Source organism: Hordeum vulgare, chromosome 2H (genome assembly GCF_904849725.1).
Source record: "Hordeum vulgare subsp. vulgare chromosome 2H, MorexV3_pseudomolecules_assembly, whole genome shotgun sequence".
NCBI lineage: Eukaryota > Viridiplantae > Streptophyta > Magnoliopsida > Poales > Poaceae > Hordeum > Hordeum vulgare.
The window spans coordinates 5,742,504-5,768,012 of NC_058519.1; the positions used below are offsets into that span (position 1 = coordinate 5,742,504).

A 25,509-nucleotide genomic window follows, 5' to 3' on the forward strand; every position below is an offset into this window, starting at 1 on the left:
AATACAGCTAGTGAAAGGTCTATATTGCCCTTTATACTATTTGTGAGGAGGGGGGGGGGGGGGGGGGGCTGTACCGAAGCGGGACTCCGTCTTGTTTCATCATACACATACAATAGCACTTTCCAAAATTGAAGTTCTAATTTTCTCAACTGCGGATCACACCAAGGTACAACTTGGATTTATTGCTTACAAATATTCATCAAACAACAGGAAACTAAGCAAGAAGTGCTGAACTGAAGAAAGGTATGCTTACAAAATAAAAAATGAAGAATACTTCTGGATATTCGTCACAGTAGAGTGAATTATACAAGGTTCTAACCCTATCTTCTTCTTTCTTTAACTTGGTGGAGATGTTCCAGATAAAGCCAGATGATGGTCAGCAACTCACCGCCGGTGCTGAGTTTCCTCGCGTGCGCCTCCCTGTTGCACCGGTTGGCTGCGTAGGTCAAGAAGTCCAACCACAAGTTTAGCAGAGCAGTAACCACATTTTCCTCCCTAGCAAGAAGCGTGTCAGCAATGACACATGCATAAGTGAGCCGAGGATTTTCAGAGTTAGTAGCTCCCCCTTCCTTTAATATGGCACTGGCGATGTCCTTCTCAAGTTTAGAAGGTTCCCAGTCACGGTGATGGTCTGGTCGGAACAAGTTAATGAGCACGGTGAAGAAATTGTTGCTACGAGAATCGGTAACTTTTTGGCAAATATTGTCCAGTTGCTTGCAGGTTTGCTCGTACAACCAGTTTTGGGGAAGGCCCGGTAGCATTTCAGGGGAGTCCACAAGGAGGAACATCATGTAATTGGACACTACACTGACCACCTCCACATTCTCCACATCGTTGTCGCCCCATTGTTCTTCTTTAGCAAGGATTATGTGGGTGGCGATGTGCCAGCAGATGACGCTCTCATGGAAGTCAACTAAATTATAATCCTCCAACTTCTCCAACAGCTTAGGGTAATCCTTGTGATTCAGTGCCAGCTCACCCCATTTAGTCCTTCGCAGGCCCATTGTGTTCATGTCACCTGTTTTTGCCATCCACTTCCTTGCACGCTCCTTGACCTTCTCAGAGACATCGATGGTCCACAACTTTCTCGTGTTACACCACTCATCAAGTCCCATCATCTTGAACAGACTGCCGAGCCGGCGACTCATGGGATCCACCTGTCCAGCACGAAAACGCAGCATGTTGTGCTGACCTATGGTGCCTGACCACCTCCTTGAGCTTCCCGTCATGATTATCTTGCCAGGCCAGGACCGGCGAAGAGAAAGAATTGTGCGCCGTAGCTGATACCATCTTCCGGTGCACAAAGCTGAATGACGGAGCCAATCTAATCGCGTGGCACACAAGAAACCAAGCGCCCAGCTCGACCCTAGTGCGCCAAGGAGCGATTTCGTCTCTAGAACCAGGGCACCACCCAACAAGGTGTGTGTGATTGCAATATCCACTCGGCTGTAGCCATCTTTGTCGCTCAACTCGAACAACACGAGTGAGGCGATGACAGCAAAAGGAGATATGATACGTATGCAGTAGCCAACCCAAGAGTGGATCACGTTTGCCTTGGTGTAGAGGATATCATACATGAGGGAGAGTTCCATCTCCATCACCCTCCACATTTTCTCATGGTTGTTCTTGAGTTCCTCTATTGTTACCTTACTCGAGCTATTGGGGTCATCTATCTCGATCACTGAATCAACTAGCCCGCGCTTGCAGATATGAAAAAGGGAGTGAGCACGCTGCAGAATGCGCTCGTCCGCCAAGTCACTATACCATTCTTGATAAAAGTGTTGGTCGCGCCTTGGTACCTTGTTTGTTTTCTTTTTTTGTTTGGTCGCCTTGAGAGAGCTCTGAAGAATGCTGAAGTTGGCTGCCCGGAGTGCCCATGTCCTCTCCCCATACTTTGCAACACCAACAACGAGTATCAAGATGGCAGCCAGTGTGATGAAGATCCCACTGCCGGCGATGTACTTGTAGAGGACATATCCGGCTCCCGCAACTTGCACCACAAGGATCAGCAAGTGACGCTTCCAGAGCTTGCTATCCTCAAGTGCATACGCAGTGATGTTGTCCGGACCACCGAGGTGTTAGGATAATCATGACTTTGATTTGGTCTTGAATCAGTTGGTTAGCATAGAGGTTAGTCAGCTGCATGCACGTAGTTTGTTTGGCCGTTGGCATGAGTCGCGGGCTGCTCGTGCATTGCTTGGATGTAGCGAGCAGTTAGTGCGTGCATGCAGCAGTTGGATACGGACGTGCATGTAGTTAGCTGGTTGTTAGCTACATGGAGCCAGGTCGTGTGTGCGTGGTGAGCCGGTAGTGCTAGTAGTGGCCGGGTTAGTGGTGTGCGTCTGTACTAGCCCGGGTATAAAAGCCCCTGTACATTGGTTGTGAAGGGTGCAGGTGTGTGTGGCCGTGCTCCGGTGTGTTGCCGAGCGACGGGGTGTGCCGAGCCAAGTGTGAGGGGCCTAGAAGATGTAGTCTCCGTCAGGACTGTGATGTGTGTCCGGTCGACGTGAGAGTTCTTCCGGATTGTGCCGTGTGCGTGCGTGTGTACCTCATGTATGTCGAGTCGTTGTGAGAAATAAAGCCAGGATACAGGCGTTGGTGCGCCGCGGCGTTCGTCACCGGAAAAATCACGGTGTCTCCTTCGTCTACCTTTGTCCGGCGTTTGGGTCGCCGGTGGGTTTATCCCAACACGAGGTGCAGCATGAGGAATGGCGCCCACAAGGCAATCAGCTGGTGGTCTTGCGGTGTGTTGCTGTTGTATAGGAGCTGGCCGGCAGCGTATATTGCGGTCATGTCCGACAGCTGGTACGCCAGCCAGAGGGGAACCCTCAGAGGGTGCTTGGATCCAAGAGACTAAAACTAGTCTGACTAAAACTAGTCTCTTTAAGAGGCTAAAGTTCCAAGCACCCCTGACTAAAGAGAGGCTAAAACTAGTCTTGAGGCTAAAATCTTTTAGTCAAGGGTACCCCTACTAAAATGTGCATTAGTCCTCTCTCTCCTCATTTAACTCCTCATGCAAGTTCTGGATTGGAGGGTTTGGAGGATAATAAATGCTCATTAACTTGATTTTAGTCTCTCTAGTACTTGGATCCAAGCATGGGTGAGGCTAGCAAGTTTTAGTCTCACTACTTTTAGTCATGGGACTAAAACGTATCCAAGCACCCTCTCAGCATAGCTGAGCTACTACGCCGACGTACGTTGGGAAAGAGATGGAGGATGACCTGGAAGGCTAGGCTCAACAGAACCCCAATCTGGCTTGCCCAGTTAATCCAAAAATCCAACGGCTCCACAGACATTGTTGCAAGCTTGATCCTGCAATCCGATAACTGTAGATACGTTCAATTATTGATGAACAGTAATATTTTTTTAATATACTAGCAAAAGAGCCCGTTCGTTGCAACGGGAGAATGCAAGGCCTGAGAATCGAACTCGAATGCATAGATATTCTAATGGTGCACTATTATCGAACATGTCAAATATGTATCCTTAGGATCCTTGTGCAGGTCAGATAGCATTACGGATTTTTGTTCACGTTTAACTCACTTTTCTTCTTCTTACTCGACCCATTATCTTTGTCTCCCTTGCTTGGGTATCTAGGAACATCAAAAATACAGTATACCTTAGAATTTATCGAGATGCATTGAATCCTTTAACAAAGGACCACATCACTGTAATGACAAAAACTCATGTTGTCAACCTTGTCATCTCATCTGCATTAACTGAAGTGTAAATCAAATCCTCTAGTTCACTTATAACCATAAAAGTAAAACATAACTGTAACGGAGCAAAACTAAGACTCATTAACTGAAGGAAGTTTACTCGAATTTCCTTTTTTGTGAAATCGTTGTTGGCCTAACAAAATATCAAACAATAGTAGCTAGCTTTCCCGAGAAAATACCAAAACCGCAATCTGCACCAATTACAGAGGAGAAAATTGGAAATCTGCCACTTTCAATATATGGCTTCTTAAAATTGTCATTTTCAAGATTGGCTTCGCACATTTGCCACTCAGCTCGTTGGCTCCTTGATTATCATGCCACTTTCCTCCTACTTTTGATTTTCATTTTCCTTTAACATTTATAAGCACTGGAAAAGACCAAACCAGCCCTGGTGCATATACACGTACTATCCAAATTTCAGTTGACACTTTGAAGCGGAGGACAGCGTACCGACCACCTAGAATACCGGGTGATCTCGTCAATGCAGACTGCTTCACCGATCTCCTTGATGCAGAGTGCCGCAGATCGTCTAAAGTCTAGACGTCGCATGCCGCGGATATTCTCAGCGTCCCGAGCAGGACGGCGGGCTGTGCAGCTATGGCGCGCGCGGAGACGGTGCGAGCAGCAAGCAGCCTAGTGGCGTCGGCGGGGGCTGCTTCAGTAGCCACTCTTATCAACATCCTCAAGTAGTTGTCTCCTGTTCTCCAATTCAATGCTAGAACCTGTAGCCGCGGGCTGGCTCGAGTGCCCGCGGTGGGCCGCCTCGGCCGTGTAGTAGGCTCTCCTCACGAGCTCCTCGCGGAAGATGGCGTGCCGCGAATGCGCGCCAGCGAGCACGGCGGCCGCTGCCATGGGAGCGGCGAGGCCGGCTTCCTTGCGCCCCGCCACGGCGGCGCGGGCCCGTCTCGCGAACGGCGGGCTTCGGCAGGGCACGGGAGGGCTCCCCTTGGTCGGAGGCGCGCGCGAAGGAGAGGGAGGGCGGGGTCCGGCACCGGGTCGCCTGCGGCTCGTCGGTGAAGGCCGGGGCGCCGCGGGGGAGGAGCTCGAGTACCGCGTCGAGAGGCGGTGGTGGGGGCAGCACTTGACGGAGCAGGCGACCGCCGCCGGCATGGCTGCTGGTTGGCTTGGCGAGCTGGGGTTCGACAAGGGGAGTTGGTGAGATTGAAGAAAGAGGCCCCTGAACTGTGGGTTAGTTTGGATTAAATATAGGGTGGTTTGTGTAAAATGTAAAAAACGATTCATTTTTTGACTTAAATCCGGACTGTTGGTTGATTTCAGGAAATGTCGAGGGTTTTTTTGTAAATGCCATGGTGGGTTTTACGACAGAAGAAATAGCCGCTTTATTATTATTATTATTATTATTATTATATATATATATATATATATATATATATATATATATATATATATATATATATATATATATATATATATATATATATATATATATAGGTATAGAAGAAGGGCCTCCCGGTCCGATTTTCATTAAAGAAACCACATGATTCAACCTATGAGCCAACGAACAGTTAAATACTGCAAGATCAGCCTAATTGTATAATATTGTGCTAGGGCATCTCAAACTGTCGGCATGACACCTCCCAACTCTAAACAAAGTGACCATCTGCACTCCGGAGCATGACACTGCTACCTTTGGGTTACCACACAACAACTTATCGAGTGTGTGGCTTACCTGCGGTAAAGTGTTCCCCCTTCCTCGCCTGACCGGCTCCCATGAAGGGGGGAGGGCGGCAAACCTACTTCCGCCAGCCGTCATCCCCCACCCCTCATCGACTCGCCCGCAAAGGGCTGGCACGGGGGCGGCCTCCTCATGTGTATGTGGAACACTGGGCAGGGCACGGCGCATGGCGACGGTGGAGGCTAGTGGAAGTGTGTGGTGGGCTACTGGGAGCGCGGCAGTGCGTATCTGCGATGTGGGCTCCGTCGGGTTCGGACTGCCCAATACAGATCTGGCAGGCAGCTCCTCCGACCGGCTGCATGCGGACGGCGCGGGCCTAGGCAACGAGGTTTGGCTGTCTCCGATGGCCCTTGGTGCTGGAGGTGGCTGGAGAGGGGGGCGTGCCATGGTGAGGGTAATTACCAGCGTCGGCGACTGGGTTGACCTCGTCCAGGGCGCGGGTGGTGCGGGTATGTGGGGTGGCGGCGCAAGGCTGGGTGTCGTACCCTTGCCGACGACGCCGGGTGGTGCTTTCCCCTAGCTTTAGGCCGGCGGTGTGCGGCGAGCCGCGGCTCGTGGTCGGCGGATCTTGTCGGAGCCCTGGTGAGTCGGAGTTCATGCTCCGGGTTCGTGTGCTTGGGCTTGATCCGGGTGGTGCCCGTGCTGGCGGTCCCTCTCCTTCCGGGTACGGTGCGAGTTGGTGGTGGTTGTGGATCTGCTACACTGTTGGGCGGATCGATATGGGCCATGGACATGGCAATGTGTGAGTGTGCTCAGTCACGGCGTAGTGTCTTTCCCGGTCCACCAAGACTAGCTGGAGATTCAGGCATGTGTGCCTCCTACTGTGGAGGCCTTGACCCATACTCCGTGGCTGATGTCAGGCTAGGAGTGAAAGAAGACCCCTTTTACTCTTCCTACCATGGTAGTTTCACTATGACGTGGGCAGTTAGGGGATCCTTGGACATGGATGCCGGGGTGACGGCCCCGGATGGCGGTGCACGTGGTGAGATGTCTAGTAGGCACCATGGCGGAGGTGATGGCATTCTCTCTTGGTCGTTTGGGCTGCAAGAGGTGGTGGAGCGAGTGGCTCGGGCGCACTCTATGTCTTCGACGATGGCGTTGCCCCGATCCAGATCTGGAGTTCTGGGCTCGTCAAGCTTCCCTAGAGACCTCCTTAGGGACGCATGGGAGTTGCCGAGTGAAAACTCTGCACTTTGTTACCCAAGATGGCGACGCTCGCGGACCGTTATCTTTATGAAGACGTCGTCGTGGTGCTCCTCTCCGTGTCCGGATTCCGGGTTGAAACCTATGTCTCTTTGGGACTCAACAACGGCGACGCTTAGCACAGTTCTTCCTCTTGAGGGCGTTGTCGTGGAACTTAGATGCGATAGGGCTTAGAGTAGTGTTGTTCTTGATTCTTCCTGTAATCTATTTTGGTAGCATAGCCGCGTGCGTGTTGCGTAATTCGGGTACCCTGGGATCGGTATTGTGTGAGGGCTACACCATCCCTTTGTACCGTTCGGCCGTGCACTATGTTTGGTTGGAGCTTTATAAATACAGCAAGACGAAAGCCTGTTTCGAGACCTTATCATGTACACTGTCAAGTCAACGTACATACGATTTTGATCTTTCGTGCTGCAGTAGCTAGCCAGCTAGCTGTCCACTTTCAACCAAGAATTGTGTAGGAATATTGATAAGCCGTCAAGAATCGTGCATGAAATTAGAAGCATAAACATACTTTCAAACATGTGCATACAAAATCACGTGTATGGAGAAGCGCCTAGTTTCTGCTGAGGAATGGATAGTTGTATTTAGACTTCTTGCTCCCCACCCTAGCAGTTGGCGCATCTGATTTCCTCGCCACAACCATCATTCTCCGCCCGGGCATTGCCCTGCGGCACTTGGGCGATGGCGAGGAGACCAGAGACGCTTCAGGGGATGACGATTGTGGCAAGGTCGTCCCCATCGCGTCTTTAGGGTGCGACCACGGTGGAGTGGTGGAGGAGACCAGAGAGGCTTAAGGGGATGATGGTTGTGGCAAGGTCATCTCCATCGTTGTGACAAAGGTGGATGGTGCATGGGAAGAACCCGTGTGGCTTCGCGGTGGCGGGTGGGGCGGAGCCATCACCAGATAGCTCATCGGAACGAAGGAGGCCATAGGAAATGGTGTCGCTCCCACTACAAGGAATTCGTTGACTTATGCTGAATTTCTGGTGACATTCTTACAATTTTCATTAACTGGACTAAATTATGTTATTTTCATAACGGATCAAAATTGGACTCAGCATGCTCCTTAAGTGACACGTTCAATGATGAATGGAGGATTATTTTCGTAGATTAAAACTTGTCAAATTAATGGTAGTGATTGGTTCATGGCATAATATGTCATCCAAGGCCAACAAAAATTTCCCCTTCCCTTTATTTTCTTCTTTAAATAATAATAAAACTAAATTAGTCTTGATAAAATCATATCTAGTTCATATTTTTTGAACTCACATAATGTAGACTAATATATGGACCTTTTCACAATATTCCATCTATTTATTCATGTCATTTTCATGTATTTTATTTCTATGATTAAATATAATGTTAACAAATGAGTGCAATTTGATATTCTAAACATAATTCAAATAATCCTAACATCCATTTGAACTTTCCATATATTTTCTAGAGAAGAGCTAAAATTGTATTGGATTAACGAAATATTGAAATTATTTTCATTTATAGGCCTTACTGTGATAAATGTGGTGAAAAATTGAATTAGATCCTATAAAGAGAAATATTTGAATTTAATATCGAAATAATAGTGAATGAATTCATAATAAACCCCTAACATTGAAATTTAAAATATGATGTAGTATTTTCCATGTATTAAAAATCAAGCATTTAGGTAAATATTTTTTTAAGGTACTAGAGGGTGTCTTGACTTATTATTTCAAAAAAATTACAATTATTAAATTGATGGAACTTCGGTTTATATTTGCGCATATAGAGGTTAAAGAAAGTTGTAGTCTAAATACGTTAAAATGACAAATAATTGTTCATGTGGTTGAAACTTAATAGCCGTCACAGAATTGTGAGGACCATCAATGTCAGCGCACAAGTCGCGAATTTGAGAGCTCGGTAGTTCTATCATGGAGATAGCATCCCTGCTAGCGTACATGGGAGACATTTGTGGTCGTCCGCTAATGCGGACACATGCGAAATGGCAAACAATGCCACCATCAAGACCACCAAAGTCATGGCCTCAACCATGGAGAAATGGTCCATAGGGGACCTTCCGTGAGCTAGAGGCGATTGTGGATGCTTATGGTCACTACTATTGTAGAGGGGTATATAGACCTATGGCGACTTTTTTTCCACTTTTAGTTTTTATTGTACTTTTTTCGTTTCGCTCCTAGGCATGTGTCTTGTCTTAATGCTTTATGTGGTGTATATACTTTTTTTGGGTGTGTTTCTATAAACATGCAATTTTCTTGGATGTGTTTGTGTGAATTTTCTTCTCTTTAATGACATGAGAAGGTATATTCTAAAAAACTTGTTGGGGCCAAAATATGGTCATAAATATAACGAAATGTGCTAATGGTCTGGACTGAAATTGGTGTTCTAGAGACATACCGAACAACATGAGTGGAGAAACGCCTTAATTTGCTTGATTCCTATACGAGTCGCCATGTCATATCCACATTGTTTGCCATGCAATTTTAACCTATGACGTTCGACCGTCATAAATGCATGGGTGTAATCTGGGATAGACATGTATGGGACGGGAGTGATAGTCAAGAACGTCACTTTCAAGTCTGTCACAGTTTCAAAAAACCGTCTCATGGTTTAATCAATGACGCAACATGCATGATGTGTTTCAGACCTATCATGGATGCACTTCTATGTTGGTTTTGTATTTATCTATGATGGCATGCTACCGTCATCGATCACCCAGTTTTGTATTAGTGAATGTGAGATGAAGGTGAGTTATTGGCGCATGGTCAAAGTTCTATATGCTAGCGCGAAACATGAGCTGCACTAGCGTAGGGTGCCTGTATCAGTTGGGCTGGGACATTTTTGGGTGCCTCCCATTTGTGGGGACATTGTAAGGACCCTACTAGAGATTTGTTTTCCCTCAGCCCCCCCCCCCCACCCCAACACACGGACAAAACCATGCAGGTATGTTTCTAGGGGACCTATGAGAGATGCTCGTATTGTATTATTCAATGTTGTAGAGTTAATATGAAAGAGAGAGAGAGGGGGGGGGGGCGGAGGGAGGGAGAGAGAGAGAGACTTCAGGCGTTAGAAAAGGGTTTCCCTGCACAAATGTTAGGAAATGGCCAACTCTCTCCCCTATCACTATGCGGGCGTGATAGGAGATACAAGGGAAGACATAAAGAGGCGGGGAGGTACCAGGGATGCTTTTGCTTCCTGCCTTCTAAAAACAAAATTTCAAAATAAAATAACCTTTGACATTTGTTGGCTTGAGATTAATTTCATAGATTGAAGTCCTCATCTCGATCTATATAACAAGTTGATAGCGTTTGAAGTATTTTTTACATAAGAGTGTACTTCCCATATTAGTGTGTGTACACTTCATATGTTATCGCTACACCCCTCATGTGTTTACTCAAACTAGATAGTATATTACATACATGAGTGTATTTAGTTGTATCATGTAGTGTATATATACAAGATTATTTAGTATATATATGACATTTTAGATAGTACGTATAATTCCTTTTATGAAACTACTTATGAGTATAAATATGAAAATATTATTAACATACCATTTACAAGATGCGGAAGGCAAACTATGTATAAAAAGAGTAATTTTGACATGTTCTTCCAATATATGGAAAATTAATACAATCTCCGTCCGAAATTACTTGTCACACAAGTGAATAAAAATGGATGTATTTAGAACTAAAATACATCTAGATACATCCATTCCCATGACAAGTATTTCCGGACGAAGGGAGTATGTGAAAAGGGAAACTCCAGACACCAGCAACCAAAAAAGTCATAAAGTCATATGCATATACTATCTAGGTGGTTATATATATACTCACATGGCTAGTACCGCTGCTTACTCCTAATTATGCTATATATTGTAGGTAAGCCATACCAAATGTGGGATAACAGCTAACAAAACCCGGTTTTGGAAAAAAGCTTTACATATGAACTACGCATCATGATAAATGAAGTAAATTAAGAGATGCGCTAGGTAATGCGCGCGGTTGCCAAATTGGTCGAGAATGACAAGAAAAATAGCGAGCTTACATTGACTTGATTGGGCTAGCAAGAAGATCAACCACAAAGCGTCCCCGAATCCTGCTAACTTCCGAGTTGCATCACCAGCAGCTACGCTTGAGGAAAGGAGTAGCTAAAGGCAGTTGTCTTAAAGACTCAAAGCTATCGTATAAAGCGTAGCTGTGTGCTACATGTACACATTGCGATAGGCCCTGCCGGCACCCAAATGTAGACCATGCATGCCTGCATGCATATTTGCACGTACACTCACCGTTAGGTAATGGATACAAGCTCAATTTGGAACAAGGTGGGTGGCAACTAGGCTGGTGGCTTGTCAATTGGTACCACAAATTTGGAACCACGTCCATTATTCCATTAGCATGTGAGCAGGTTGGTACTACATAGCATGTGAGTTCTACAGTGTATGTTTGGAACAAGGCGATAAGTACACATGTATATATAGGTACGTTGTCGGTCTCGACTTGCATGTTGGCTAGCTAGCCACTTGCATGCATGATTGATTTCCATTTGTGGTCACGATAGTGCCGCACGTAGCCGATGCACATATGCATTGTAGTAGGATGCTTACATATTGCCCCACAAGAAGAGTAGGAGGATAGGACGAGCCGGTCAATGTTAGTAAAATTCATGTGTGGCTCATAAGAAAAACAGAAACTGGCATCAGGTACTAAATTAATAGATTAGTCCAAAAAACATAATATGGAAATATCAATAAATAATAATATAGCAGCATGAAACAATCAAAAATTATATACGTTTGAGATATATCAACAAGTTATAGAACTTTGAATGCTAAATTTCCATGCATATTGCGAACTGCTTGATTATGATTTAGAAAAACAAAAGTATGCATGTTCCAATGGTAAATTATTACCCGATCTGCATCTCACAAAAAAAGAACGGAAGATGGGGGTCAAGGACATAATACTAGTTCACATTTCAATATTTCATGCAATTTAGAAGTACCTAGTTATGCGTACCTAAGCTTGATAGTCTAATACTCTAGGAACATCTAGCATTTTTTTCACTAGATAAACGCTTTCTATGTTCAGTAGATAATTAATGTTCATATGAAAATATTACATACAAACACATAATGTCGTAATATTGGTTTTTTATGATTTGTAGTAAATCCTTGTATAATCAAAGTTTCCTAGAATCTCAAACTAAATGAAAACATTGTTGCGCAAAATATGTTTTTTCTACAAAAGAAAGTTGTGCGTATACATGAATATGTTTACATATTGTTCCTCTTACTTATTAAAAAATAATATTTCTCAAAACTGGATATATTGAATGATATCTCTTTGTAGAAATAACATATGTCTAATGACGAGACTATTCATTATTACACAATTAAAAAAGTTTAGTATAAATATGTAATAATATTTTAACATGCCCCGAGAAAACGGTAATCCGTGTGTGTATCCAGCACCAGAACTTCAAAAAATCTTTGGAGGTATAACATCTCATGTCACAAGACCGCATAAAAAACAGTATAACTTGGCTAGGTCGGAGCCTCCACAACGCTTTGAGTCAATCAACCGTCAGTTCCTAGAAATGAACGCACCATATAGTCTGGTCATCCCACCGTGAAACCATATGGTTCTTTTCCAATTGTCCCAAGGATCGATCTTGACAGCATGATGCATCGGGCCGAGAGGTTCATCAATACTTGCCTCTCGAGCTTCATGTCATAATTATCCTGTCAGGCCAGGACCAGCGAAGAGAAATGACTGCGTGTCGGAGCTAATGCCATCTTCCATTGCATAGTGATGAATGCCGGAGGCAATCCCATATGGTGTGGCACACAAAAATGCAAGCGCCCATGTTGACCTTAGTGCACCAAGGAGCGATTTAGTCTAAACAAGGTATACGTGATGCAGCATAACTCGACTATAACCATCTTTGCTGCTAACTGGAACAACACGAGCGACGTGAGGACTCGGTGTGTGGTGGGATTAATTATACACGTGCAATAGCCAATTAAGAGCTGATCACGTTTGGCTTGGTGTACATGATACCGTACACGAGGGAGAATTCCGTTTCCATCACTCTCGATGTTTTCTCATGGTCTCTCCTAAGTTCCTTGATCGTTACTTTACTCTGGTTATCCGAGTCATTTATCTACATCACTAAATCAACTATTCAATGCTTCGATATGAAAAAGTTAGTGAGCACGCTACAGAATGCGCTCGTCCGCCAAGTCGTTGTACCATTGTTGATAAAGATGTTGGTCACGTGTTGGTACGTTGAGAGATCTTTTTGTTTCGTTTTTACTTTGGTTGCCTTGAGAGAGCACCTTTCGCACAACCTCTCCACCACCCGCTCCGCCCCCCATGGCTGATTTCATACCCCTCGATCTCTCCTCCTCTAAGGACGAGCATCCCCAGCCTCGCCACCATGCACATTCATTGCCTTCCCATATCTTTTCTTTCCAGGAGTAGACCGAAGTGGCGGAAGTTGAGGACGACATCCTAGAGAAGGAAGAGGACCCAGAGGAGATCGAGCTCCAATCGGGGGAGGAATCCGCCGATTTGGATGCGACCCAATCCGTCTTTCTCTCTTCCCTCCTAGGCATGGTCGCTCTTTCTCCAATGTTTTCATGCCTTTCAGCCCCATCGAGCACTTGCAAACCTAGTTTTTGCCATTGTTAACCCCCCCCCTCCCTCCTCCTCCTCCTCCTCCTCTCCTCAAGCTTGCATCCACCTTGCTGTGCACACCAGAGCCGGAAACCCGCCGGTCCTCATTAAGGGTACCTCATACGGGGGCAGGGTTGGTCTTTTTCGGATCGGCCTGTGAGCGTGAAATCTCAATCCTTAATAACCCGTTGTCTTGCCCCACCAACACGGTCAGGCCAAAAAAACATACTCCCTCCATTTCTAAATATAAGTATTTTAAGCGATTTTACTAGGAGACTACATGCGGAGTAAATTGAGTGAATCTACACTCTAAAGTATGTCTATATACATCCGTATTTAGTCCTCTAGTGAAATCTCTAAAAAAAACTTATATTATGAAACAGAGGGAGTAGCTGTGTGCTATATGTCCACATTGCGATAGCCGATAGGCCCTGCCGGCACCGAAATATAGACCACGCATATCCGCATGCATGCATGCTGTACTTTGTTTCAAATGCTTTTAAATGCATGTACTTTGATTTCAGAGTTCATTTCAAATACTTTTAAACTTCATGGTCTTACAGCTTTGAATGGTGCATTTTGAACACAGAAAAACAAGGGAGTTCAAATAAGTTCAAAAAAATCCAAATCCCTTTATAACAGACGAGTTTCCGTATGAAGCCCTGATACTTCGAAAGAGATTGTCTGTTTTGTATACGAAGTGCATCCAGTTTTTGCCGTAAGCCTCTTTACTTTCTTGCACATGCTATGTGGGTGAAATGATGATACCATGCCAACTTGGAACCTTTTCACAGTTCATTTCAAATGCTTTTCAATTTCATGGTCTTACAGCTCAAAATAATAAGTAAATGCATAAAAAATAACAAATGAAGTAAGAAAGGTTGTAAATTGATGATGTGGCTTTGAATGGTGCATTTTGAACACAGAAAAACAAGGGGGTTCAACTAAGTTCAAAAAAATTGAAATCCCTTTGTAACAGACGAGTTTCCGTATGAAACCCTCATACTTCGAAGGAGATTGTCTGTTTTGTACACGAAGTGCATCCAGTTTTTGCCGTAAGCCTCTCTACTTTCTTGCACATGCTATGTGGGTGAAATGATGATACCATGCCAACTTGGAACCTTTTCAGAGTTCATTTCAAATGTTTTTCAATTTCATGGTCTTATAGCTCAAAATAATCAGTAAATGCATGAAAAATAACAAATGAAGTCAGAAAGGGTTGTAAATTGATGATGTGCCTTTGAATGGTGCATTTTGAACACAGAAAAACAAGGGGGTTCAAATAAGTTCAAAAAAATTGAAATCCCTTTGTAACAGACGAGTTTCTGTATGAAACCCTCATACTTCGAAGGAGATTGTCTGTTTTGTACACGAAGTGCATCCAGTTTTTGCCGTAAGCCTCTCTACTTTCTTGCACATGCTATGTGGGTAAAATGATGATACCATGCCAACTTGGAACCTTTTCAGAGTTCATTTCAAATGCTTTTCAATTTCATGGTCTTATAGCTCAAAATAATCAGTAAATGCATGAAAAATAACAAATGAAGTCAGAAAGGGTTGTAAATTGATAATGTAGCTTTGAATGGTGCATTTTGAACACAGAAAAACAAGGGGGTTCAAATAAGTTCAAAAAAATTGAAATCCCTTTGTAACACACAAGTTTCCGTATGAAACCCTGATACTTCGAAGGAGATTGTCTGTTTTGTACACGAAGTGCATCCAGTTTTTGCCGTAAGCCTCTCTACTTTCTTGCACATGCTATGTGGGTGAAATGATGATACCATGCCAACTTGGAACCTTTTCACAGTTCATTTCAAATGCTTTTCAATTTCATGATCTTATAGCTCAAAATAATCAGTAAATGCATGAAAAGTAACAAATGAAGTCAGAAAGGGTTGTAAATTGATGATGTGGCTCTGAATGGTGCATTTTGAATACAGAAAAACAAGGAGGTTCAAATAAGTTCAAAAAAATTGAAATCCCTTTGTAACAGACGAGTTTCCGTATGAAACCCTGATACTTCGAAGGAGATTGTCTGTTTTATACACGAAGTGCATGCAGTTTTTGCCGTAAGCCACTCTACTTTCTTGCACATGCTATATGGGTGAAATGATGATACCATGCCAACTTGGAACCTTTTCACAGTTCATTTCAAATACTTTTCAATTTCATGGTCTTATAGCTCAAAACAATCAGTAAATGCATGAAAAATAACAAATGAAGTCAGAAAGGGTTGTAAATTGATGATGTGCCTTTGAATGGTGCATTTTGAACACAGAAAAACAAGGGGGTTCAAATAAGTTCAAAAAAATTGAAATCCCTTTGTAACAGACGAGTTTCTGTATGAAACCCTCATACTTCGAAGGAGATTGTCTGTTTTGTACACGAAGTGCATCCAGTTTTTGCCGTAAGCCTCTCTACTTTCTTGCACATGCTATGTGGGTAAAATGATGATACCATGCCAACTTGGAACCTTTTCAGAGTTCATTTCAAATGCTTTTCAATTTCATGGTCTTATAGCTCAAAATAATCAGTAAATGCATGAAAAATAACAAATGAAGTCAGAAAGGGTTGTAAATTGATAATGTAGCTTTGAATGGTGCATTTTGAACACAGAAAAACAAGGGGGTTCAAATAAGTTCAAAAAAATTGAAATCCCTTTGTAACACACAAGTTTCCGTATGAAACCCTGATACTTCGAAGGAGATTGTCTGTTTTGTACACGAAGTGCATCCAGTTTTTGCCGTAAGCCTCTCTACTTTCTTGCACATGCTATGTGGGTGAAATGATGATACCATGCCAACTTGGAACCTTTTCACAGTTCATTTCAAATGCTTTTCAATTTCATGATCTTATAGCTCAAAATAATCAGTAAATGCATGAAAAGTAACAAATGAAGTCAGAAAGGGTTGTAAATTGATGATGTGGCTCTGAATGGTGCATTTTGAATACAGAAAAACAAGGAGGTTCAAATAAGTTCAAAAAAATTGAAATCCCTTTGTAACAGACGAGTTTCCGTATGAAACCCTGATACTTCGAAGGAGATTGTCTGTTTTATACACGAAGTGCATGCAGTTTTTGCCGTAAGCCTCTCTACTTTCTTGCACATGCTATATGGGTGAAATGATGATACCATGCCAACTTGGAACCTTTTCACAGTTCATTTCAAATACTTTTCAATTTCATGGTCTTATAGCTCAAAACAATCAGTAAATGCATGAAAAATAACAAATGAAGTCAGAAACAAAATAAAATAAAATAAATAAGTAATTTGAAACAAAATAATATAAACTTTAATAAAATAGATAAGTAGAAACAAAAAAAACTTTAATAACATAAATAAAAAAAATTAAACTAAAATTATCAAAGTATTTTCTGCTCAAAACATTATAAGCAACTTCTAGTATTATTGAAACTACAATTATATAAAATTCATGCAACTAAAATTATCAAAGTATTTTCTGTTGAAAATCATTAAAAGCAAAAAAGAGTTTTCATAAAGAACTTTTTTTGTTAGAAACTTTAATAGCAAGAAGAATTATCATAAAATAAAATTAATAAGTAATTATAAACAAAATAAAATAAAATAAATAAGTATTTTCTTGTAAGTAGAAACAAAACAAAATAAATAAAGCTAAAAAGAAAAGAAAAAAACTGGGACAAAATAACAAATTTGCCACCAACTAGGCCACCACGGCCTAAATACGACTAGAAACTCATCCATGGACCAGGATTCAAGCCCGCAGTAGGCCCAGAAGGCCCATCAGGAAAAGCAGTAGCAAGTAGGCCCGTAAGCCTGCAGCTGAGAGGAGCTCGAGAGGGGTGCGGCAGTGGGGCTTATAAACCACTGCGCGCCCCTCTCAACTAGCGAGGTGGGACTAAACTTTGGCCGCGACGCGGGCAGCATAGGGGCCTTTGGTCCCGGTTGGTGGCACCAACCGGAACTAAAGGGGGTGCATTGGTACTGGTTCATGGCACCAACCGGGACCAAAGGCCGCCGCTTCCCGCCCTTTGGGCTGCTGAAAAGTGACCTTTGGTCCCGGTTGGTGGCACCAACCGGGACTAAAGGGGGCATTGGTACCGGTTGGTGGCACCAACCGGTACCAATGGCTTTGCTATATAAGCCAGCACTTGTGAAAATTTCGTCAGTTCTTCGATCCCTCCGACGACGCCGCCAGGCTGCCCGAGCTCGTCGTGCCTCTGCCGCGCCCCCAACCACGCCGCTGTTGCCCGGCCCGACCACGCCGTCGTCGCACCTGCCCCCCGACCACGCCGCGCGCCCTCGCCGTGCCTCTACCGCGCCCCTACCCGCCCCGTCGAAGCCGTCGCCGCCCTTTGCCCCATCGATCCCCATCGCCCCTGCCCCAACCACGCCGCCGTCGCCGCCCTCTACACCGACGCCGCCGTCGCCCCTGCCCCGACCACACCGCCATCGCCCCTGCCCCGACCACGCCCCGTTCTCTGTGCATATAAAAGTTAGATTTTTAGTACATTTGGGTACATTTTAGGTTAGTTTTATCTATATATGTTCTCTGATTTAGTACATTTTAGGCTAGTTTCATTTTTAGAAAAGTTTTATATATTTAGGAAAAGAAGGAAGAGAAGGAAGAAGGAAGAAGGAATAAGAAGAAAAGGTTTTATATATGCAAAAGTTACATTTTTAGAAAAGTATTATATATAGCTAGGAAGATAACGATGAAGAAGAAAAAGGATGAGAGGAGAAAAAGGAAAATAAGAAGAGGAAGAAAGGAGAAGAAGAGGAGAGGAAGAAGAGGAGAAATAAATAAGAAGAGGAAAAAAGAAGAAAAAGAAGAGGAGAAGAAGAAAGGAATAGAGGAGAAAGAAGAAATTTCTTCTTTCTCCTCTATTCCTTTCTTCTTCTCCTTTTTTTTCTTCTTTTTTTCTTCGATTGCTTTTCTTCTATTCCTTTCTTCTTCTCCTCTTTTTATTTCTTCTTTTGTCTTCTTATTTTTATCGGGTATGTCGTTGTCGATATACCCCCTCCCGATCGAACTTCAACACGAGGGGTGGTACCGATATACCCCCTCCCCGATAACATTATTTTCCCATGTATATGTATGTCGCGTCGTTGTCCATATAACCCCCTCCCGGATAACTTCGACATGAGGGGCGGTCGATATATATATCCACTCTCGACCATGATAACTTATACCACGGGAGCACCCCCCTCGGCCCTCTCGCTCGACCAAAACTCTCGAGGACACCCAAACCCTAGAGAAAAAACGATGTTGGTCTCCTACCCCCTCCCGCCGCGCCCCTACCCGAAAAACTCTCTCGAGGCCACCCAAATTTACCAAGTTAAAAGAGCGTTGTCGTCGAGGCCACCCCAAACCCTTGAAGCGTTGTGTCGAGGCCACCCCAAACCCTTGAAGCGTTGTCTAGGCCACCCCAAACCCTAGAGAAGCAGCGTCGAGGCCACTAACATGATTCCTTATTGTGATTAGCTAGCTAGTTCTACGTTTGCCACTAATATATATCCATCTGTACCATGTTTGAATAATAATTGACATGTTGTAAATATTTGCAGAAACTATGGATCACTCCCGAGACGAAGCAACAGAAGCGATGTTGGGGGAGATAATCGCACAAGGAAGTGATGTCGTTGCGTCGTTTCTCTACGACACCGATGGTCAGGAAGGACCGGGTGAAGAATAGGGCTATGTTCATGATGGCTCCGGTGACCCATTAATGCCGGTACAAGAAGAGGGCTATTGTCGGGACCCCGATCCTAAGCCATAGGAATCCAGCCTGTAACACATCGCATCCCTTTGCGGTCTCACGCACGGTTAACTCCACGGCTGCAGCCTTATCTTAGCCGGGACCATTTGCGTATTTTGACTCACGTATGCAATAGTGTCGCTAGCATTCCAATGTCAAAGAACCCGGATCGACAAGTCTAGTCATAAACCAAAGTGGCAGCACCGCACAAGGACAGGCATACATGACCCAACAAAGCAGGTGTCGGTCACCAGCGAGTGTAGACGAGTCGTAGCAAGCTACCAGGACTCCATTACATCGTGTGACATTTCTCCAAAGGGGACAGACACAGCAGCTAAGAAGGACACATGCCGGTCAACCAATGTGTCTGGAGCAGTAGCGAGCTACCATGGCTCGTTGGATCACAAAGGGGCATTTCCCTGTAAGGAGTGCTACTAAAATTCATGACTAGGTAATCAAACCCCATACATATCAAGTACGACACACGTACGCATGGCATACCGATATGTATAGATACATCGATGGCATCACAACATAACCATAACATACAAGCTTTATTTAAGAGGCTCGGAAGAGCCACACACATAATATTACACAGTAAGGGTCTCACGACCCATAATAGCAGTCATTCAGTTACAAGCCAGCGGAAGAGTTTAACACTGTCTGAGTACAGACAGGTGCAACTAAAAGGCACATGGCCTGACTATACTACAGACCCAACATAGGGCCAGATCGTAGCTGGGACACCAGCTACTCGTCGTCGTCGATGTCTATGAAGAACCCTCCGTTAGGGTCATTAGCAACCTCTGCAACATTTATTAAACAAACATGAGTATGGAGGAACTCAGCAAGACTTTAGGATAACTAACTACTCATGCAATGTATCAACAATGTATGGTGGGGTTTCATGCGGAAAGCCAGCATTTGACTCGTGGCTAGACAACTTGCATTTTTAAAATAATTTTGACAACTTGATTTCTCGCACACGAGTCCACTAACACCACAATCAATACACTATCGTGGAATCATTCCGTCTCCATACGGAATTGCCGTCCACGACACTCACGCTTATCTTGACAATTTTATGAGTAGCCATTGAAGTTATCTATGAACAACATATGTCTCCAAGTAGTCCATATCCGCGGACGCGGCTATTCGAATAGATCATAACCCTGCAGGGGTGTACTTCGTCACACACGCTCTCGCCACTTATCGCCATGTGCACGTCATGCACCTCGCAACCTTCAAGCGGAAGCCTAGCGAGGGAGTCGGCCACGACCGTTAACCACACTAGTATCTAGTCCAGGTTTATCGCCTATCTGAGGGTAACCTGCACGGAAGTCCGGCCGAGGTTTCCGTCACGGCCCCAAACAATGTGCGCAGGGTTCCCAAGCCCACCATCCGGGTGCCACTTGGTACACCGTGCCACTGCCTACCGCATCACAGCCCACCTCTCAGGTCAGCACCATGCACGGCCTCTAGCATGACTATAAACACCAAAAACTACTTGCAACTCCTGGACCGAGTACTAAGCGATTAATAGGTCGAGCGGGGTCATATTTCAGGGCCCAGCATGTGGTAGTATCTAGTCTTGGATTACATACACGGAACTCAGTTCCTAAGGACGGTTCCAATGAAACAACCCGCCATGTACTCCTACACAGCCTTTCACCGGTACCTTTACCAAATCAGGTTCAACACACAACCTTTGCTTACCGAACACATTCTCACCATTCTGTTCATCTCCCAGATGACAGACCATACACAACTCTAAGCATAGCATGCATAGCAGGATAAGGCACATCATGGCTCAAGCAACTACCAGGTATGCTAGGTTGCAAGGTTCGGCTATTTACTATGACAAGGATAGGTCATGCAAAGGAAGTGGGTTCAACTAACGTGGCAAAAGCAGTTGAAGCATTTGATCCTAATGCAATAAGTAAGTGCAGGAGCAAGAACATGGGATTTATCGGAATGATCAAAATGGTTGCTTGCCTTGTTGCCCAGAGGAGTGACAATATCCGTCAGACGGATATTCGGTGGAATTCGGGGGAGCGGAGCCTACCGATAGGAATGACATCAATCAATATCAAGCATATGCAATCAAGATGATGCATGAGCATGGCATGAGAATGCAAGGTGATATACTATTATAACTAACATGTATTAGGTTTGAAGTTGATTTGAATCAAATTCAAATATCACTTCAAACGAGGTATTCTCGGATACCATTTTAATTGATTCGACCTGATGCTCAGATCAACTTGATGTTAACATGCATGGAATGACATGTTAGGTTGCTGGTTGGTAATTAGGACAGTATTTGATCATGTCAATCATAGTGAAATTTAAATATTTTCCATATTCCATTTATAAAGTATTTATAAGAATTGACTTATTCATTAATCTACATGTTTGGGTTCTGTAACATTTTCAAACATATTTGAAAATGGCATATTCAGATTCCTTGGATTTTTCTGATACTTTTTCATATATAAATTATTTTCATTGGAGTTACAGATTAATTTCTATGAATTTTTGAAGTTTTAAACATTTGTGGAATTATTCTTATACTGGAAAATCCCTTTACTGCATCAGCATGACATCAGCAGGTCCAACTGGCCGTTGAAAGTCAAACCTGACCAGTGGGACCCACTGGTCAGTGTCTCTGGTCAGTTTTAGATTAAAATTAAACTTAATTAGCTAATTAATCTCACTCGACCCACATGTCAGTGACTTATCAAATTAATTAAATTTATTTTCTTTAATCCTAAACTCCCAGAGGCTGGCCCCACACGTCAGTAGCTCAGGCCAGCTGAGATCCACCGGCGGCGAGGTCGTCCTCGCCGACGGGGAGCCTCCGGCGAGCACCAGTACGTCGGAGGGGCTCGGAAACGGCGCACAGGGGGACAAACTCGGCGCGGAGAGCACCAGAGGAACGACACTTCTCCCGCGGGTTCATTTTTGCACTTGGCTGGGGCTGATCTGGCCGGAGATGACGCCGGCGACGAGCTTGGCGGCGGCCAAGGTTCGGGCGTCATCGGGGTCTTCGATACAGAGGGAGTTACGCACGGGACTTGGCTCCTACGGCATCTACGCGACGGCCTGAAGCTGCTGGTGGCCTCAGAAGGACGAGCTGATCACCGGAGGGCTACCGGCGACGAGCTTCCACGGCAGATCTCGTCGGGCTCCGATGGAACTAGGCCTAGAGGAGGGGATCGACGGGGAGATCTTAGGGGAAAGATGCGCAAGCTCACGAGGAGTGCAGTGGTGGCGCTAGCTTGCTCGGGGACGGCCTGGAGAGGAAGAACGCCGGCGACGAGCTTCGGTGACCCGAGGAAGAAGACGACTATGTCTCGTCGTTTCACTGCGTCTCGGCATCGGGCTCGTGGCTAGAAAGCTTCAGGGAGTTGCGGCGGACCTATTGCACGGCTCAGGAGGGAGAAGGGTAGGCTAGAACGACGGCGAGCTCGAGCTCTGCTCGTGCTCCAATGGCGGCAGAAAGAAACGAGGCAGAGGGGGAGAATGAGCTGGGGAACGGATAGCTACGAGCTCGGGGAGGTTATCCCCGTGCTTGCCAGCGCGAAGCGGCGACCAGGCAGCCAGGGAGCTGCGTGGAGGCGCGCGGTGACCACCTCCTGCTCCTACTGGCGAGGAGGAAGACGACAGGAGCAGATGGGCCGGGCCAGGTGAGCGTCACGTAAGGTTTTTCTCATTTTCTTTCTGATTTGTTTCTGTTTTGCTATTTCATTAACTTGCAATTTATTTCAGCTCCCAAATAGTTTGTAAAAGCTATTAAAAAAACCCAGAATATTTGTTGGAATATTTCCAACCATTCCCAAAGTTTTCAACATTTTTGAAAGTTTAAAGTTTCTGATTTCAAATTTAAAACTTGAAACCAGTAGCCTTTTGCATTTATTTAAAATGCTTAAAGTGTCAAGAAAAAGGTTTTCTTCATTGCTTATTTACTTTCATGATTTATCAGAAAGATTGAACTTTTCTTGAGGCCATTTTGGGTTCATTGATTTTAACTAGTTTGAATTTCCTTTAATTTGAGAAGTGGCTAGGGTTTGTTGAATTTTCCTTCACCACTTACTTTGTTCTTGTTGAGAATTTCCTAGATGCAATGTAAAGAAAACATGAGCACAAAGCTAACTTGCTTAAGGGGTCAGGGATGTGACAGCTATGTTCATGATGGCTCCGGTGACCCAATGGAGGTACAAGAAGGAGACCGTGATGACGGCACCGGTGACCGAACCGAGTCCGGCCAGGTATATATATATTAGTTAAGCCCGTGTTGACTAGTTAATTGATGCATTCATTGTTTTCATATGTACACATATTAATTAACTCTCGTCTTTCTTCTTTTTTCTCTAGCCCTCCGGATCGAGCTCAACTTCGGCAAAGAAACGAGGCCCAAAGAAAAAGTTGCGCTCGGATGAAAGGTTTGAGATCACAACAATCGCGCGCGATGGCAAGCCGATTGAACCCATCCAGACAAGGGATGCATTTCGTGCTCAGTGCGGGGTTCTTGTTAGGGACAAGATCTCGATCAGTATCCAACAGTGGTTGAAGCCAAAGAAGGAAGACCCTGAGGTGCCGACGTCTTATGTCTCCGATATGCAGAAAGAAGATCTTTGGACAATACTTAAGGCAAATTTCACCCTACCGCCAGAGGAGGATCCAGAGAAGCCAGTTAAAGAGGAATTGATCAAGTCTCATGCTCTTAAGAAGATGGCAGAACTATTCAGGAAGTGGAAGAATGAGCTGAAAACGTTTGTCGACAAAGAAGAGACACCAGAATTCACCGGCCGGTTTGAGAAGATCAGAGATCAATGGCCCGCATTTGTGGCCCACAAGACATCGGAAAAGAGTAAGATGTCAGCGACAAATAAGAAAAATGCTGCAAAGATGAAGCATCACCATCGCATGGGGTCAGGTGGTTACCTCAAAGCCCGACCTTTGTGGGACAAGGCTGAGAATGACCTGATTGCTAAAGGGGTCGAACCAGAGACATTGAGATGGCCAGACTGTTGCCGGACTTGGTTCTTCAGGGTTGGCGGAACCTTGGACCCTGTATCAGGGAAGTGCGTTTGTACGGAAGAGCAACTGCGAATACCCGTACGAAGCTTCGGCACTATATCGCCGCAGCACAGGAACGGACGTTCGTTCCAGACAGAGAGAAGGACGAGCTCACAATGGCCCTCGGAAATCCTGAGCACCCTGGACGGACACGAGGCACGCCAGGCTCCTTTCCCTGGAACGCTGGGTTTCCGGACGCAGGGGGTTACAAAACCCAGGAGAGGAGGCAGAAAGTGGAGCATAGCCAACTGCACGCGCTGCACGAAAGGGTACAAGGGCTAGAGGAACGAGAAGCAGATCGCAGCAAACGACCTGCCGAAGCTTCCCCTGAAGCTACCCTGCCATCTCAGCGGAGAAGCAGCGTGGCTTCCACCGAGCAGACTCAGCAGCTGGAGCCTGTCTTCACGGGCTACCCTGTGGATGCTATCACAGAGTCTCAACATTGCCACCTTATGACGCGATGGATGACATTTAAAGTCAAGGCGGCTGTTGGCTCTGTTATACCTAATGAACCTGGCTCAACCTACCACGGCCAGCCGATTCCAGAAGGATATGCTAGGGTGATGGTGGATCAAATAACGGACGGATTTGAGGACCTTGAGCTTGACCACCCTACGGGTGAAGGGGAGATTCGGCTGGGTTCTTCTCTGAAGACTACATGCCTATGGCGGAAGGAGCTCATCAACCTTCTGAACTGGACGCCTCCGCCTCCTCCTCCTCCGACGACGAGTTAGGGCACTCCGCCTCCTCCGGCGAGTGATCAGGGCACTCAGCCTCCTTCTCCGGCGCGTGGCGGCATTCCGCCTCCTTTCCCGCTTGCGCTGGCGCGCCCGAGCAGCCAGCTGCCTCCTCCTTCTCCGCCTCGTCAACAAGGGCGGAAGAGACCCGCCGCTGCTCCGGCTCCTCCGGCGCGTCGTCCTTCTCCTTTGCCTCGTAAGAAAGGAAACACAGCCGCAGCCGCTCCGTCTGCTCCGGCGTCTAGCAGTACAGCCAGAGGCAGGCAATACAGATACGGTCCTTCTCTGAAGACTCCGGAGAAGTTACCATACGAGAGGAGCCAGGAGGAAATCATGAAGATCGTGGAAGCCGAAGTGAAAAACTTCTTTGAAGGGGTGAAAGCAAAAAAACATCCACCTCCGGAGAAGAAGATAGATCCGGTAAAAGTAAAGCGTACTCTGGCTGCCCTGAAGAAACCACCAAAGTCTCCGGCGAAAGGCAACTATGAGCGCATTCTTACAAAGTCATTTATCGAAGCGGAGAGGTCGGGAAGTACTATCAGTGATCAAAGGTTAGCAAAACTACGAGCTGGGAGAAAAGTTGCCTAGCTCGGCGAACAAGCGAACCAATCGTTCCCCCCGCTCCAGGTGTCTAGCGTCGTCGCGAATCATCCGGG

General features: G+C 45.3%; 1 protein-coding gene across 1 annotated transcript; it reads right to left on the minus strand.

Annotated features, from left to right (window-relative positions):
- Positions 1-285: 285 nt before the first annotated feature.
- On the minus strand, positions 286-2,078 carry LOC123424833 (the record flags this gene model as incomplete). Its single annotated transcript, XM_045108526.1, has 1 exon — positions 286-2,078. A coding segment is annotated over one exon (1,758 nt), but the record flags the coding sequence as incomplete, so codon positions are not given.
- Positions 2,079-25,509: the final 23,431 nt, after the last annotated feature.